General features: G+C 38.9%; 2 protein-coding genes across 8 annotated transcripts in view; one reads left to right on the forward strand and one right to left on the reverse strand.

Annotated features, from left to right (window-relative positions):
- Positions 1-2,887: 2,887 nt before the first annotated feature.
- Positions 2,888-13,077, reverse strand: DUS4L (dihydrouridine synthase 4 like). 7 transcript variants are annotated; one of them, XM_053943090.1, is made up of 7 exons: positions 13,046-13,077; positions 12,645-12,779; positions 12,251-12,372; positions 8,807-8,924; positions 7,269-7,391; positions 5,701-5,927; positions 2,888-4,237 (listed from the first exon to the last, which is right to left on the reverse strand). In XM_053943090.1, exons 2-7 carry the CDS (start codon positions 12,704-12,706, stop codon positions 3,987-3,989), a joined length of 903 nt encoding a protein of 300 aa, XP_053799065.1. In that variant the 5' UTR covers positions 12,707-12,779; positions 13,046-13,077; the 3' UTR covers positions 2,888-3,986. The 7 variants fall into 7 exon arrangements, with proteins under 7 accessions (XP_053799065.1, XP_053799064.1, XP_053799063.1 ...); XM_053943089.1 differs by having other exon boundaries at positions 13,043-13,065; XM_053943088.1 differs by lacking the exon at positions 13,046-13,077 and adding an exon at positions 12,866-13,031.
- Positions 13,078-13,108: 31 nt separating this feature from the next.
- The window catches only part of COG5 (component of oligomeric golgi complex 5), a 174,040-nt gene continuing 173,488 nt past the window's right edge, over positions 13,109-13,660 (forward strand). The window contains exon 1 of the mRNA XM_053943076.1: positions 13,109-13,196. Coding sequence (XP_053799051.1) covers positions 13,142-13,196 — 55 coding nt within the window. The 5' untranslated portion in view covers positions 13,109-13,141. The remainder of the gene's footprint in view (positions 13,197-13,660) is intronic.

The raw sequence follows: 13,660 nt of genomic DNA on the forward strand, positions 1-13,660 counted from the left end.
TTGTCTACCTGGGCATCACCAGCACTCTTTGATACAACTACTTGCTTTGGGGAATTCTTTCCCAATTAAGTTCCATCAACATGAGACAGACAAAATACTGTGAATAGTAGTTCTTTGTTACTCTAATCCATTGGAACTGACATGGGGTGGGAAGTTCTTGCACAAGCAGTTTTGAGCAGAGCTGTTTGCAGCTGCTCACAATCTGAAATTGTTTACTTAAAATTTCCCAGGTCTGCAGCCTGGGGATGGAGCCAGTGTGTCAACATTTTTGTAGTTGCTGCCAAGCAATGTCTGGATGAAAGGTTACATCCCAAATAATTGTTTATGCACAACAAATACTGGAGAGAGATATAAGGAGTAATTTCAATCCAATCTACACAGTAGGAATAGCCCCAGTTTTAAGTAGTATTTCTAACACATTTTCATAAACATATTTAATCAGCACTATAAACAAAACACCTCTTAGAATGTTCTGGTTATTACATTTTAGCTATTGGCCTATAGCCACTATACTTCACTGAAGCTGCTAAAACGTGAATAAAGACTTTCCTTTAATTATAGAGCAGTTTCCATTTCAGAGCTGCTTACTCACCTCTTTCTAGCACTGTAAGCTGCTCTCCCACTAACATACCTCATACTGATAGGACTGTATTGTCCCCGATGCCAGAGACTTGGAGTCACTTTTTCTCTTTAGGGGCTCCATAAGGCCCACTATGAGGGTGATTGCTGTGCGCTTCCTCTGCAGCTCATGCATGTTCCCCACAAACCCAAAATGAGATCTGAAGAAAAAGAGACATCTCCTGCAAACATCTGTGAGAGCTCTCTTCTCCTGTTCAGTGTACTTTGCGGCTCCTGGAAGGAATTCTAACTGAAGCTGTAGAAGTCTGGGTCGTTGATCTAAGGCTGTCTCTCATATACTGAACCACCATATGATGAATATGATGCCATACTATATGTATATACAAACACACACACATATATATATAAAATGGCTGGCTGCTTCAGTGAAAAAAATTCACAAACCTTCAAGCATTACAATTAAAAGGAATACCTTCCTCTTCCATCAGGGACGTGACGAAGTATTCAGAAGCAGAAATAGGAAATGCCTGTATATTAACAGCTGGTTAGAGGAGTGAAATCAACTAATTCTCTTTTGAAACAAAAGGAAAGTTTAAACTTGTTCTGTTCTATTTTGGCTTCTGTGACAGCCTTATCAGCACACACTGTTTTTGCTCAACCACAAACCCAAGACACCTAAGAAATTTAACAATAGGCAATAGAGAAAATGGCTGTGTGAGAGTGCTGGGGTTACTGTAGCAAGATAAAAGTTGCAAAAGCATAAAGGTATTATGAGAATATGGTATTGTTGTGCAGGGGGGGAGTTAACATAAAGAACAGGATCAGTTACAGGAGGCAAAGAACCTAAAATAGGAAACAATGCTTTGTATCTTATGTTACTTGCTTTGTACTTATGTTACAACATTTAGAAAACAAAAAGACTGATCACCTGGTGACGTTGAAAGTAACATATCCAGGAGAAGGACTACATCCAGTGATTTTAAACTGGAAATTAGTATTTTTCCATATACTTAAAATGAGAATGACATTTCCAATGTCTTAAAATGAGAAATATGACCATATTCTAAATACAACACTGGTAGCTTAATAACTCTCATCCTTAGCAATTTATGCATATTGGAACAGTATTGTGTTCAAAGTATGGCTTAAAGACTCTAACTTTGCAGTTTATTCTATGGAAACACAGTGAAGTATGTTCAGATGCATACAAAATTCAGAATGGAAGGTGAATAATTGATTTCACCCTTGAAAAGGGATAATGAACTTCCATTGACTTTTATGATACATAAAAGGCCAGATCAAGCACTCCATAATTACTACCAATATTAACAGCAACCTAGGTATTGTACTTCAGGCAGAAATCTCTGTGATTAATCTCACACAGGCACAACAACTGCTGCCTTCAAAACCATCAAGTACTCAGTTCCTAAACAGGTCAAGGTATTTCCAGTCCACTAAAATTTAATTTCCCCACTACTACAGAAAAAATAAAGAAAGCCTTTGCATTGGTTATATATAATAAATTATTCTTCTCAGCTCCTTGAGGCTAATGGGAGTTTGCTACATATAATAGCTGCTAGCCAAATCATAAAACTCTTAAGAAAATGGCAACAAAGGGCTTAGTTAATACATTCACAAATCCTTTTCTTCTACAATAGTTTTACTTCAGAGGCTGGAGGCATTTTAGAACTGAGGAGAACAGTGTTGCAACATAAGTGGATGAACTTGATATTGGAAATTTGGCAGTACAAAATACCTAGTCATGCAGTTGGGAAGTAAGAACTTTTGCTCTAAAACTGTGAGCTCATAATTTACATGATAAATATTAGTTAAGGAAAAGTGAAGCGTTAGAAGTAGTATTAACTGCAGAAGACACTGCTGGGAATTTACCTGGAATGCTATACAGAACTGTGCCCAACTAATGTCAAGAAAACATTACAATCCAGAAGAGTGAAAAAATAGTTGTCTGAAGGAATGGCGACACACCAAAAACGGTTGCAGAGGTTTAGCCTAGGAGAGCAATGCATGTCTGTATTTTTCCATTTGTTAGCACATCGGGAAGGTGATCACATCAGAAGAGTTACGTAACTTTGCTGCCTTAAATATGACTTGGGTCATGCCTTTCAAACTTTTGTTTGTATGTCTAAATCAGACATATTCATTATGAAAAATAATCAAGTATTTTCTGCTATTGCATTAAAATTGTGATAATTTAAGATACCTGAACTATGAAAAGATTTGAAGAGTAGCATCAAAAGCAAGCACCCCTCCTCCAGACTGCTGTATAATAAAAAAATTTACAACTGCATACAAAACCAAGTAATTTATTTAGAAATTCTGGAACTATTCACATGTATATTCATAGAACAATCACAGTCAGAAAACTTGGCAACTTTTGGTATGAATTTCTGTGTAAACATATAAAGAAAAAAAATATTTGATTACAAATAATTGTACTATACACTTTTGTGAAATTTCCCTTGCAGAACAAATGTAGCTGGTGTGCAATGTTATTATCTTGTTCTATGTTTCACTATTTCACTCCTATATAATGAGTCAAAGCCAAGTGTCTGTCATGCTTTGATAAGCAACATGCCAGCAGGCAGAAAGGACTGCAAGAGCCCCACTGAGAGAATCTGTCAGCTTTTCTTTGACCTAAAAAGTTCAGGTTTGGTAGATGATAGGAATTTTATTCTGTATACAATTAATCTACGGTAGATAAACCAAACTGAATTTAGTTAGATTGAACTTAGAAGTCCTGTTCTTTAGATTCAGCTAAGTTTGTACTTAAACTATCTCTTCATTTTCCTTTTTTCTTCTTTCCCTCTTCATTTTCCTTCTTCATTTTTTCCATAATTGTTTATCTATTCTGTGTTTCTTTTCCTATAAAAAGTATGGAATTTTTCTAAGTTATAAATAAGTTACAGAGATTTAGGCTGCAAAAGAAACATCAAATTTAAAAAAGGATAGTATGATGGGCTTCAAGCTTGTTGTCTAAAGCAAAAACTTCTACAGTTTCTCCCTTTGTATTCTTTTGGTCTGAAATTACTGTCATCATAAGTAGTGCTGATTTTAGGAGGTTTAATGCAAGAAAGGCCCTAGTTTTGCAATCATATTGCTATAAGCAATTATCTGGTGAAAAATTAAATTATTGGGGCCTTACAATAATCAATCCTCTCTGTAGTAGTGCATTGTAAATAGAACTCCAAATTTGTAGAATCATGAATATTCTCTAGAGTGAAGAATGGAGACATAAAAATATAAAGTATCATCCAAATGATAATGTTTTGCTGTGTTGAAAATACACAATATACAAATGTAACTAAAAACTAAAAACCCAATTAAAACTTTTACAGTTTATCGACAATTGCAAAATACAAGTTTACATAGGACTAACATACTTTCATTTACCCCAAACCATAATGGTCATTCAGATAATCTAGTACTGCTGAGGTACTTGATAAAACATTGAAAACTTTTTTTTCTTGTTTTGAAGTTATGCGCTCCATCATGTACATTAAGTGGTGGTGAAAACACGTAAAAGGAGTTCCGTGCTCAAGAGCAATGTCAACCCAGTCCTGGATGCACTGAAAAGGTGTCTCTTCATATCCTGCAAACATAGCTGGATTTGCCAAGAGTCCTCTAGCCACCATTACACCTTCAAATCAGAAATTAAAGCAGTAAGTTACATTCTAGTTTGAATTTTATGCTAAATCGTCCTGTAGTTTTTGTATAACATCCCTTAGGACACCCACCCAAAGCTTACAGATAGTAATGGGAGAACAATGGAGATGAGTGTTAACAGCTGTATCAAAGAAATCCACTGAACAAGGCAAACCTCAGAGTATCTACAACACCTATCAACATGTTCCAGAAATTTTGAAACGAAACAGAGGTCACAGAAGCATTTCTTCCCTTATTTTGAAACTGCAACTAATTAGTACTTTGTTCTTACTCATTACACACATTTATTGCCTTTGTGACATAAAAGTACGATGGAAAGACACAAGAGGACCAATAGTATTCTGTTCAACTCAGTCTATTCACTGTCCTTCTTCCACTAAGAGCTCAATGGCTCAATTAAGTACATTTTGGGACTGTTGATCTGCAGTAAATCTTTCTGAACAAGAGTGCAGTGTATTTGCAACTCTAATCTAATACTCTCAGATAAACCCATACAAATTCTATTGTAATTTTTCTGTGATTAAGGGATTCTGTTTTTCTGCACTATCAAGATACAATCTATCACACTCAGTCTTAAAAAATAGGATGATCAAAAATGAAAAATTTCTTTTGTCATTGTCCATGACAGAAGAAACCGAATGCTTAATATTTTTACTAGTGAAGAAGGTCAGGTGGACTATGAGAACATTTTTTTGTGTTATGCATTTCCTTCCTGCTCTGTATTTGAGGGGAAAGTCACTGTAAGCAGCATGGCAGTTCAGTTCAATTTCTGTTGTAGTTATTAAACAGCAACAGTGTTGGTGGAAACCTGCCACATGTACTGTTCTCTTTCCTGTTTTTCTCTATCTGGAAGACGCAAAGTCTGTAGATACAGATCACCTTTTCAGAATATATACCAAATTTCAATACTGTCTTGAAACCACAGACAGTCAGGAATCTATTGTGACTAAATAATTGCAAAAATCCCCAAATGTTATGACTGAAAGTGCAATGCCTCACTGTGTCCTGGAAGTTAAGCATCTGGCTTAATAATATATCCCTTTTCCATGGTGTTCTTATTGTAAGAAATCTGCTCCCATGTGCAGGAAGTAGAGATTTCCAAGTGGAAGTTTACAGTTCTTGAAAAGATGATCAGCTCCATAAATAGACAGAATGTCTGAAGGTCCCCTGAACTCCACTACTCAGTGATGAGACAGCATAATTAATCACAGAGCTTTTGTAATTTGCCTCAGAAATAATTATTTGTGGCTTTGAATAGCAGTGCTTCAGTGTTCTGATGATTACCAGTGATTCTGCTTATGAGTTTTTAAGGCATCTAAAATATCCTCTTTCATTTGTCTCTTCAAGGAGAGAAAGCACTCAAATCATGTCCTGCTTACATTCAAAATAAATACCTTGAAATCTGGTAAGTTTACTTAGAAATATGTTTAATCTTACCATCTGCTTCTGTCAAGTGATGAACATTTTCAGCATCTTTTAAAGATTTAATGTCTCCATTAGCCACAATAGGTATAGACATGCTTTGTTTAATTATTTTAATTGCATCATAATGTACAGGTTGATGCCTTTCTTCTATACTTCTCCCATGTACTGTAATCCATGAAACTCCAGCTGCTTCAGCTTTTTGACACAGGTCAACTGTTCTTCTTAAGTCCTCATGGATCCTAATATTGCAAGGAATGAAAGCAGTAGGAAATAAATTTCCTGGCCTATATAAAAAGCACTCCTCCACAAGGAGGAATTTATCACAGATTTCCATAAATAACAGTATAATGACAATATTACTGCTGGAAAACAGTGTTTGATTTTTGTTTTTTTTTTTTTTTTTTAAGATCTATGAGTTTAGTGTATGGAAACTGGTATTTAATTTAACATTTCCCAATTATATCACATCTCGGTAATATACATGGTAAATTTTATAGAGATTGAGCAAGGGTACCCAAAAAATCTAAAATCAGTGCCATGATTTTGCATATTTTGTGGGGAAAAAAACCAGTCCAATTTATAATAGTCCCCCTTTCCAGAAGAACTGGAAACTGAGTTGCAACTTAAATGACAAATAGCAAAAGGCACATAGGATATATGGTTAAATAATGGATCAAGAATGGCCATAGAATCATAGAATGGTTCAGGGTGGAAGCAACCTTAGGGATCATTCAGTTCCAATTCCCTTGCTATGGGGAGGCAGTGGATCTTCCACTAGACCAGGCTGCTCAGAGCTCATCCAACCTGGCCTTACAAACTTCCAGGGATGGGCATCCCTGCCCATCTTCTCTGGGCAACCTGTTCCAGGGCTTTACCACCTTCACAGTAAAAAATTTATTCCAAATATATAATCTAAACCTGCCCTCTTTCAGTTTGAAGCCATTCCCCCTTGTCCTGTCACATCATGCCCTTGTACAAAGTCTGTCTCCATCCTTCTGGTGGATTCCCTTTAGGTACTGGGAGGCTGCTGTAAGGTCTCCCTGGAGCCTTCTCTTCTCTGGGCTGCACACAAAGCAATGCAAAGCAAGTCTGCAGAAGTTTAGAAGCTGATGTAGGGAAGCAGAATGTATTCCTTATGGCAGCTGTGGGACCAGTTCCCAGTTTTGTTACCCATCCCTTTATACCCTACCTGGGTATAAAGGGCTCTGCTCTCTAGCAGCTCAAAAAGCAAATCTGTGTGATGATACTGACTATACACTGCTTTTCTTTTACAGAAGCCCTGATCTTTTAACTTGTACTTTCATGTTGTTTGGATTGCAAAAGAACTCTAAGTTACAGTATGCTATTTGGGTAGGTAGTCAAAGGCTGTACTGGTTCTAAGTTTTGTATTACTTGCCCCAGACGTCCGAGTCAAAAAATCTCAGCAGTCTGCACATGGAAATTACTATAATGTGTAGTGTTAATTGCATTAACAGAATTATAAATATTATTACTAGTACACGAAATTCTTTAAGGAAAAAAATTAAGGAAAAAAAAAGGATTCTTCCATCTACCACAAATAGCACTTAAGTTAGACCTACCTTATTTTAATAGATACTGAAAATTTAGGGTTGTCGATCTGATTCCATACATGTCTCACCATATCTTTAACAAGCTCAGGTTTATTTATTAAGCAAGCACCATAACCTTCTGAAATCGCCCATCTTTAAAAGAAAAAGAACGTTCATATTCTATATCTGAAGAAATGCAGATCAATATCAGTCACGTACATCAGTTTCTTTCGTTATGACCTCAGAATGTGTGGTTAAGTGAACAGAGATAGTGCTGGCTGTAGATCAATTATTTCTTTGCAGTTTGGTACAGCTCATAGATCCTGGTTCAGTCTCCACTGTACTACTAGAACTTTGGACAAGTTACTAATCTCTTTAAGTTCAATTTTCTGTCCACAGAATGGACTCATAAGGAAAATAAATTCAAATTTAATCTACAGTGCATGCATAAAAGAAATAATTTGATGTCTCTCCTTCCCCTTGTCATGGATTTCTTTTAAACAGATGACAACTTCGTATTGAAAAGGAAGATTTTTTGAAGTGCAAGTGAGGATATTATTTTAGTGCTATTCTGGTCTCACTATTGTGACTGGCAAAAATAACCTTTGCTTCCACCTAACAGCAGCATTTTTTAAAATCATTTTTCTTATAAAGGCACATAAATTACACCAACTGTTGTTATTTTGAAACTAATTTGCACAAGAAAAAAATGATTCAAATGTAAGCATGTATTTTTGGCCTAAAAGGAACAGACAGTTTGACATACTTAACTGTAGTTAGCTTAAAAAAACCCCAATACTCTCATGCAGAAGCCTCAGATCTCTCCAGAAAGGCTTTCTCAAATACTATAGTTTTAGGTAAAGAAAACCTAATTAGAATAGAGAAATTAAATTTATTTGCACCATAATTTTATCTTTTATTTTCCTACATTTTTCAGGTCTTCATTTAGAAAAAGACTGCCTATTACACATGTAATAGATGGTTCTCAACTGAACCAGTTAGGAAGAATCTTACTACTCTGTTTCACTGTCAAGACAAAATCTTTATCAATTTAAGTGAGAAGTACATCACTGATTCCCTATATTTATAAATTTAATAAAAGATGGAAGAAATTATTTTCACTACTTTATCTGTATAATTTTATTTTAAAGACTATCCTTCACTTGCAGAAGTTTGAGACATCACAGACTTGCCTCATTATTCTGGGAATTTCTATATCATGATTCAAAACACTCTGCAAATTATTTGCAGCAAGCTCTTTTTGGTAGTGCACATTTAACAGCTGTTGAAAAAGGATGGACATTTCTGAGCCAACACTCAGTATCTCAGAAATGAAAAAAGGCAAGTTGGCAAATACATATAGTTTTCCCAGTCTCACCATAGTGACAGGCATCTGGGAGCACTCAGAACAGTGTCTTACCACATAGACATTTCTGACAGGTTAAAAAGCTCTTACTCTCCTGAAATCTATTTTTAGGTTAAGATAAAAAATATGATGAAAAGGAAGACAAGCATCTTTAGTCTCTTATTTATTTCCCCATATTTACCCAGCTTTTTCAAATCTTTACCTCTGAGGACAGCCACAGTTTAGGTCTATTCCATCTGCAAAAGGACAGATGATACGGGCAGCATCACACAAAACCTGTGCTTCTTTAGCAGCGAACTGAACAATCAGTGGGTGATCACCTATTCCAATTAAAAGATATTTAGAGATTTAAAAATTCCCAGAAAATAAAAAGAACGAGTTCTAAATTTTGAATGCTATTTTTGTATATTGTACAGCTGTCTGACCATGGTCCTGGCAACCAGGTATAGGTGACCCTGCACGAGCAGGGTGGCTGGATAACATGGCCTACAGAGGTCCTTCCAAGTTCATCTGTTTTGTGATTCTGTAAGCCCTCAATGACAAATAAACAAAGGTAGCTGGCCAGGGGTTACTTACTAAGTGAGTGTGTCTATTAACAGAGGTGGGAATTCAGGCAAATATAGATGTACTACACAGTTGCTGGCTTAACACACACTTTCTGACTGACACTGGTCAGTTGCTAAACTTTCACAAAGACCATCTATGAAACTAGGTATTCTCTAATTTTCAGCAGCCTTCATGCTTCCCCTCCTAACTTGCCCCTTCCTGTGTGCATGCTGCCTCTTTGCTGTGCTGACACGGCTGTCTGTCTTGCCAGGTGGGAAACTTGATTACAGAAGCAATCCTTCAGGAAGGAACTAAAACACCCACAAGCTTTGCCCTTCCTCATCCCAGCCCATAATTTCCCTTTTCTGTGCCAACATAGCTGTTTTTTGTCCACAATGTGACACACAGAATTGGAATGAGCACACGTGTGCAGAAGCAGCTCTAGCAGCTTTGTCTCTAGTGAGAAACCAAAGTGCCAGTGCTCCTCAGCTTGGGTCTGCTGAACTACTTGTGATTTACTAAGCCCCTGCAGAGAGCCAGATGGTCATTTGGAACATGAGTTCCTCTTTTACAGCTACTGCATGACATTAAAGGCATCTCAAATATCTCAAGCAGTCTCAGCACTCACTTTCCATGTAAACAATTGCTGTAGTTAAGAAGAAGCAGCGTGGTATCTGAGCACTGATGGAAAGAGATGATCCAACAAACGCACAAAACAAGTGCACTTCTTGCACTGAAGAGACTACAAGTGCTTTCTGAACATTCTTCTGTTTTAGAAGAAAATAAGTAGTTATTGAAATGGTGGAGATAAGTAAGAAAGGTCACCACTGTCCTCTCAATCAAGCTGAGACACTTATAGAAGTTACCTAAAAATCCAGCAAGCAAAAAAAATTTGCACACATATGTTCAAAAGTGTCCTTTTAATACAGTGCTCCAGCTGAGGAGGTTTACACTGCTATTAGAATAAGCCCATGTGCCTAGTTTCTCTTTGTTGAGCATTAAGTAAAAAAAATACTGAGTCTAGCCATACAAAATTTTTTAGCAGCAGCCACAAAGAACCTACCTCTGAGAAATACACAACAAAGAAACATTAATGCAGAAGAAAATGTAAAACATAAATTGCAAACCTACTCCACTAATTAGAAGACAAAATCCCCAAACAGCCAGCAAGTTAAACGTAAAACCACACAAAAAGCATAAATGCTAATAATGTAAATACTATAATCTGGTCAAAGCATGAGGCAGAATGTTTTCCAGGCCTGTAAAATTAAGGACAACATAAAAAAGCTAAGTAGGGAAAAGATATTGTTTACAAAAGTAAAACATTTAATCTCCTCTTTCTCTGTCCCAGCACCCCCTAGAATACACTCCATATCTGAAGTCCATAGAACTTCAATGCCACCACACTTTGTGTAGATCAGAAGTGTAAGTAAATTCAAGGGGGGCAAACTAGTAACTGTGAACCTTTGAACCATGAATATTTGAGTCACTTATGTTCTTACTCATTTATTTTTATATGCAATGAGTTACTCATGGTTTTTTTGAAGTTGCATTCCACTCTTAAGAGAGTCTACCTGTGCTTTCCAATGCGAATTTTCTCTGTAATTGCTCTGTTCTATTTGAATAATGCACTATAACGTAGTCAATGCTAAAGCAGTGAAGTACACTTTCCCTATTACATATACAGTTATGAAACCCCAAATTCTATGGCCTGAGTAGACTAAATCATCCCAATTTATGGACCCTACATGCTGATCTTACTTGCATGTCAGCTGCTCTTTTCATTCCTGCAGCTGCAGCCTATGCTGGTACATTCCTTGTCACACTGCAGCCACTTCATGCCAACAGATCTGTATCGTTCTCCTCACCTCTTCCCACATACTTCAGATCTCTTTACAGCCATGACACTGTATAAGTCCTCATACTTCTTCTTTTTATAGGTGTTCTGGTTATGTTTCTGTACCATGTCTGAAGCCATGCTTCTCCCCCTCAACTCCCGCCATGCTTAAACCTCTGGTCTCTTTTGTGCTTTCTTGCGCTCATTTCCCGAGTCATCCACCAACAGCCCCTTCCACTTTCCAGTGTGGCTAATACGAACCCTTCCTTCTTTTGTCAGTCCTTGACTGCATTGTATCAATGCCTGGTCTATTACTTTTCACCTTTAGTAACACTCTTATTTTTGCTACAGACTAGAAAACTTTTCCTGGATGAGTTAAATGTTTGTCTCTGAAACACACATGAAACAATTGCTAGAAAAAGAATCTTACTGCCATCTTGTATCTTGTACCTGGTCTAGCTGCGATGGAATTACTTGTCAAATTTATTTGAAGTTCATTTATAGTAGCCTGTGTGGTGCTGCATTTTGGATTTTGTGATAAAACCTGTGTTGATAATTCACAAAACAGTTATTTTGGCTGTTGTTGCTAAATACATTCACAGTGTCAAAATTTCCTGGTTTTTTCACTTTGCTTCCCCCTATACCCCCAACAAACAGACTGGGGTGGGCAAGAAGTTTGTAGTGGACAAAGCTATGACAGCTGACCCAAATAGGAACAAGGATGTATATACTTTCAAGCTCAGCAAGGAAACTGGAATGACAGGGAAAATAAAAAAGTGGGTAGGGACATGGAATTTTTGTTTCAGAGCACTACTGCTTGGAGAGTAGCTGGGCATTGGTCTGCTAGTAGGAAGTGATTGCTTTTGCATAACTTGTTTGTTTCTTTTTCTTTCCTTTATATATTAAGTTGCCTTTATTTTGACAAATGAATTTTTCCTGCATTTGCTTTTTCTATTCTCCCCTGTGCTGCTGAGAGAATGAAGGAATGAGTAAGCAGCTATATGTGGTCAACTCCCACAGATATAAATCACTTTGGAGGCCTTGATTTCAGGTGGAGACAAGGTTTTCCCCATTTAATTTGATCCACTATCCACTGAACTGTGCTTACTCTCACTTAGAATACTTCTGTGTTTTTATAATCAGACAGTATACCAAAATTGTTAACAGATGTCAAATTGTGCGACCCACTTCATTCACCTGGTCAATCTGGCTTATGACCACATAAAACATTCTGACGAGGCAATGGTTTATTCAAAATAATACCTTTGTTTGTTGTGAATTCGCTGTCTCTGGCTTTTGCAGATCTCACAAAATCAGCTGCCACTATCATTGGTGTGTAACACAAATCACAACTGTACTTCCTAACCAAGGTTCTGAAAGCCAACCTGCAGACACATGAAGATTAAGAGGTAAATAGTTTAGGCATTTTTCTGATTAGCTACCCTAAAATGTTGTTCTAACATGCAGTATTGTGGGGATGTTCGAGTATTATATGCGTAGGCCTGTGATGAAAATATGTAAAATAAAACCTGTCCCACATCTACCTCTGTCTCAAAACAAAAGAGAAGAAAATAATCACCCATTTTTAGTGACGATAAATTTGAGAAACTAGTTTCTAAACAGAGAAAATGACAGAGCTGACATGACAGTTACTTACTTTGAATAGCGGACCATAGGAGCACATATTTTTACAACTTGCCCAGAATGAAACAAATCCATGGGATCTGTTAGTTGGCATTCTTCAGTTTCTATGATGTCATCAATCAGGTATAATTAACATTCCTTTCAGCATCTAGAAAAACAAACAGCATCTCAAACGTTCGTCATTCAGCTACTTCTCACAGGCCATGCTGCAGAGCAACACAATTTACACAGCACTTGCGCTCTGGTGAAACGTCCGGCCAGAAGCTGCTCCCCTGCAGGGTGCCGGGGACAGCCCTCCAGGCACGGCTGCCCCCGGCCCGGCCCGTGCCGGCACGGCAGGGCCCATCCCGGCCTGTCCCGTCCCGTCCCGGCTCTCCCCGGCCCGCGCTCGCTCCCGGCGGCCCCGCTCACCACGTGCCGCCGCCGCCGCCGCCCGCTCCGTCGCGCGCCTTTGCCATCATCGCCGCGCGCCGCGTCCGGGAGTGACGCGCGGGCTCCGGCACCACCAGCATGGAGGAGGCGGGGGCCGCCCCCGCCCCGGCGCTCGCCGAGCTGCGGGCGGACGGTGAGGCGCGGCCGCGGGCTCGGGGGGCAGCGCCGGGCACAGCCCCCGCCGGCGCGACCGCACCGGGCGCCCGTCCGCGGCGGCCCGGAGGGTCCCCTGCGAGGGCGGCGCTGGGCCGGGCGGGCGGGGGAGCCCCCCGCGCCGGCGAGTCTCGGGAAGTTCGGGCGGAGGAGCGAGTGCCCCGGGGCGGGGAGGGACCGCGGCGCTGCGGTGCGCGGAGTGTGCGCTGGGGCTCGCCTGCTCCCAAAGAAAAACATTGCACTGGAAGGAGAGGCGAAGATGCTCGGTTGAATTAAGAGTAGCTGTCTGGGAACTCTGGTCTTGCTTGATCCAGAGTCACAATTGCAGTATCATTTCATAATTGTTTTATAAACTCACACCGTTGTCGAAATCAATCCGGTATGATTTAATGAAGTTTTGTCTTTTGGTACTTGTCAGTGACCTGCAGCTGACTGGTGTGTTTG

This window comes from Vidua chalybeata, chromosome 5 (genome assembly GCF_026979565.1).
Source record: "Vidua chalybeata isolate OUT-0048 chromosome 5, bVidCha1 merged haplotype, whole genome shotgun sequence".
Taxonomy (NCBI): domain Eukaryota; kingdom Metazoa; phylum Chordata; class Aves; order Passeriformes; family Viduidae; genus Vidua; species Vidua chalybeata.

Bases quoted from the DNA above. Each gene is read 5' to 3' on its own strand.
- DUS4L (XM_053943090.1), bottom strand. From the start codon at position 12,706: ATGGATTTGTTTCATTCTGGGCAAGTTGTAAAAATATGTGCTCCTATG. The intron at 12,373-12,644 runs GTAAGTAACTGT...ATGTGTCTGCAG, and splicing joins CCTATGGTCCGCTATTCAAA to GTTGGCTTTCAGAACCTTGG. The intron at 5,928-7,268 runs GTAGGTCTAACT...TTGCAATATTAG, and splicing joins TCAGTATCTATTAAAATAAG to GATCCATGAGGACTTAAGAA.